The sequence below is a fragment of the Aplysia californica genome, unplaced genomic scaffold (assembly GCF_000002075.1).
Source record: "Aplysia californica isolate F4 #8 unplaced genomic scaffold, AplCal3.0 scaffold00050, whole genome shotgun sequence".
Taxonomy (NCBI): Eukaryota; Metazoa; Mollusca; class Gastropoda; order Aplysiida; family Aplysiidae; genus Aplysia; species Aplysia californica.
This window is the reverse complement of record NW_004797320.1, coordinates 333450-334668: the sequence shown is the minus strand read 5'-3', so window position 1 is coordinate 334668 and position 1219 is coordinate 333450. Positions and strand designations below refer to the sequence as shown.

At 43.9% G+C, this 1219-nt stretch overlaps 1 protein-coding gene across 1 annotated transcript in view; it reads right to left on the bottom strand.

The window, feature by feature from the left end:
- Positions 1-857: 857 nt before the first annotated feature.
- Positions 858-1219, bottom strand: part of LOC101862564 (dimethylaniline monooxygenase [N-oxide-forming] 2) — a gene marked incomplete at its 3' end in the record, with an annotated part of 9641 nt that continues 9279 nt past the window's right edge. Inside the window, 1 exon segment of the mRNA XM_035968292.1 lies at positions 858-1088. Within this exon segment, the coding sequence (XP_035824185.1) occupies positions 858-1088 (231 nt within the window).

Sequence of the window (1219 nt, the reverse complement as noted above, 5' to 3'; positions counted from 1 at the left end):
GGGGGGGGGGGGTCTCAAGTAGAAAAAGACAGAGGTGAGGGTTTACTATGGGACAAAATCCCTATCCTAACAATTTTACCTTAGCAGAGAAAAGTTGACCAAAACAAAAGAGGATAAGGAGGACCGAAAATCAGACAAAAAATTTTCGCGTCTGAGTTTGGTGTGCTATTTGTCACATCAGTTTAGTATTCTCGCATGCTGTCCATAGTCCCTTTGTCATAGAGCTTCCAGTGTGGCCTTCTCTTCTTTATATTCAAAATAAACAAATCAAACTGATGGCAAAGAAAAAATGAGGTGTTTAGTATCAGCCAAAAGGTAGGACCTAACTGTGCGAAGAGTTACGATTTGTGCTAGGTAGGCAGTCACCCCCCCCCCCTCACACACACACATAAGCCAGTAATACGCACATTTGTAAAAGTATTACTCCTCATACTCCTCAATTGTCATACTTTATATGATGTGAGAGGCAGAAGCCTGGTTGGAGGGTGCCATAGATAAATCCTACTTCTTTGCATTTCTTTTGATGTTTTTGTTTTTCAGCCTTGCTTTTCCTAAACATTTCATGGTGGCTATTGCGTTCATATCATGCTTCTCTTTACTCTGTTCAGGTAAACTTTGAATCATCCCAGGAAGGATAGAGATGTTCACTAAAATTGTTCACATCTTTTATATGCAAGATAAAGAGCCATACACGGTCACCACAAGGGTCAGTCCAATATTCCCCATAGCTCTACCCTTAATAAGTTCAAATGTGTAACTGAGATAACTGTTGTAAGCACCAAAAACAGACGTACAAGGGAGGGCCTCTCGAACCACTGAACTCTGACGTGATTTCTTTAAAAAACAAAAAACTGTACCTGAAAATTGTTTGAAACACCGCCAGGAGACACACACGGGAGGGCATTCGGACGCACTCGACTCCCTGTGTGGTCCAAAAACTGACCACCCTCGTACATCTTGAAGTTGTTGATGAGTACTTCCACGTGTGGCGAGTGGAAAAAGCGACGGGGGATCTTCTCCAACAACGGGATTCCACCGCTGGCCAGTCGGGGCATGATCCAAATTCCGTGGCCAAGGGCCATGGCGGTCTGTCGAAGTGCAAGAAAAAAGAACCAAACAAAAAAACCCCAACATTATTGCGAAGACCAGTGCATGCTGAAAGTCAAATCACTTCAAATGGCTCATGACTCTCTCAGCCAGGAACGCGCGCGCGCACACA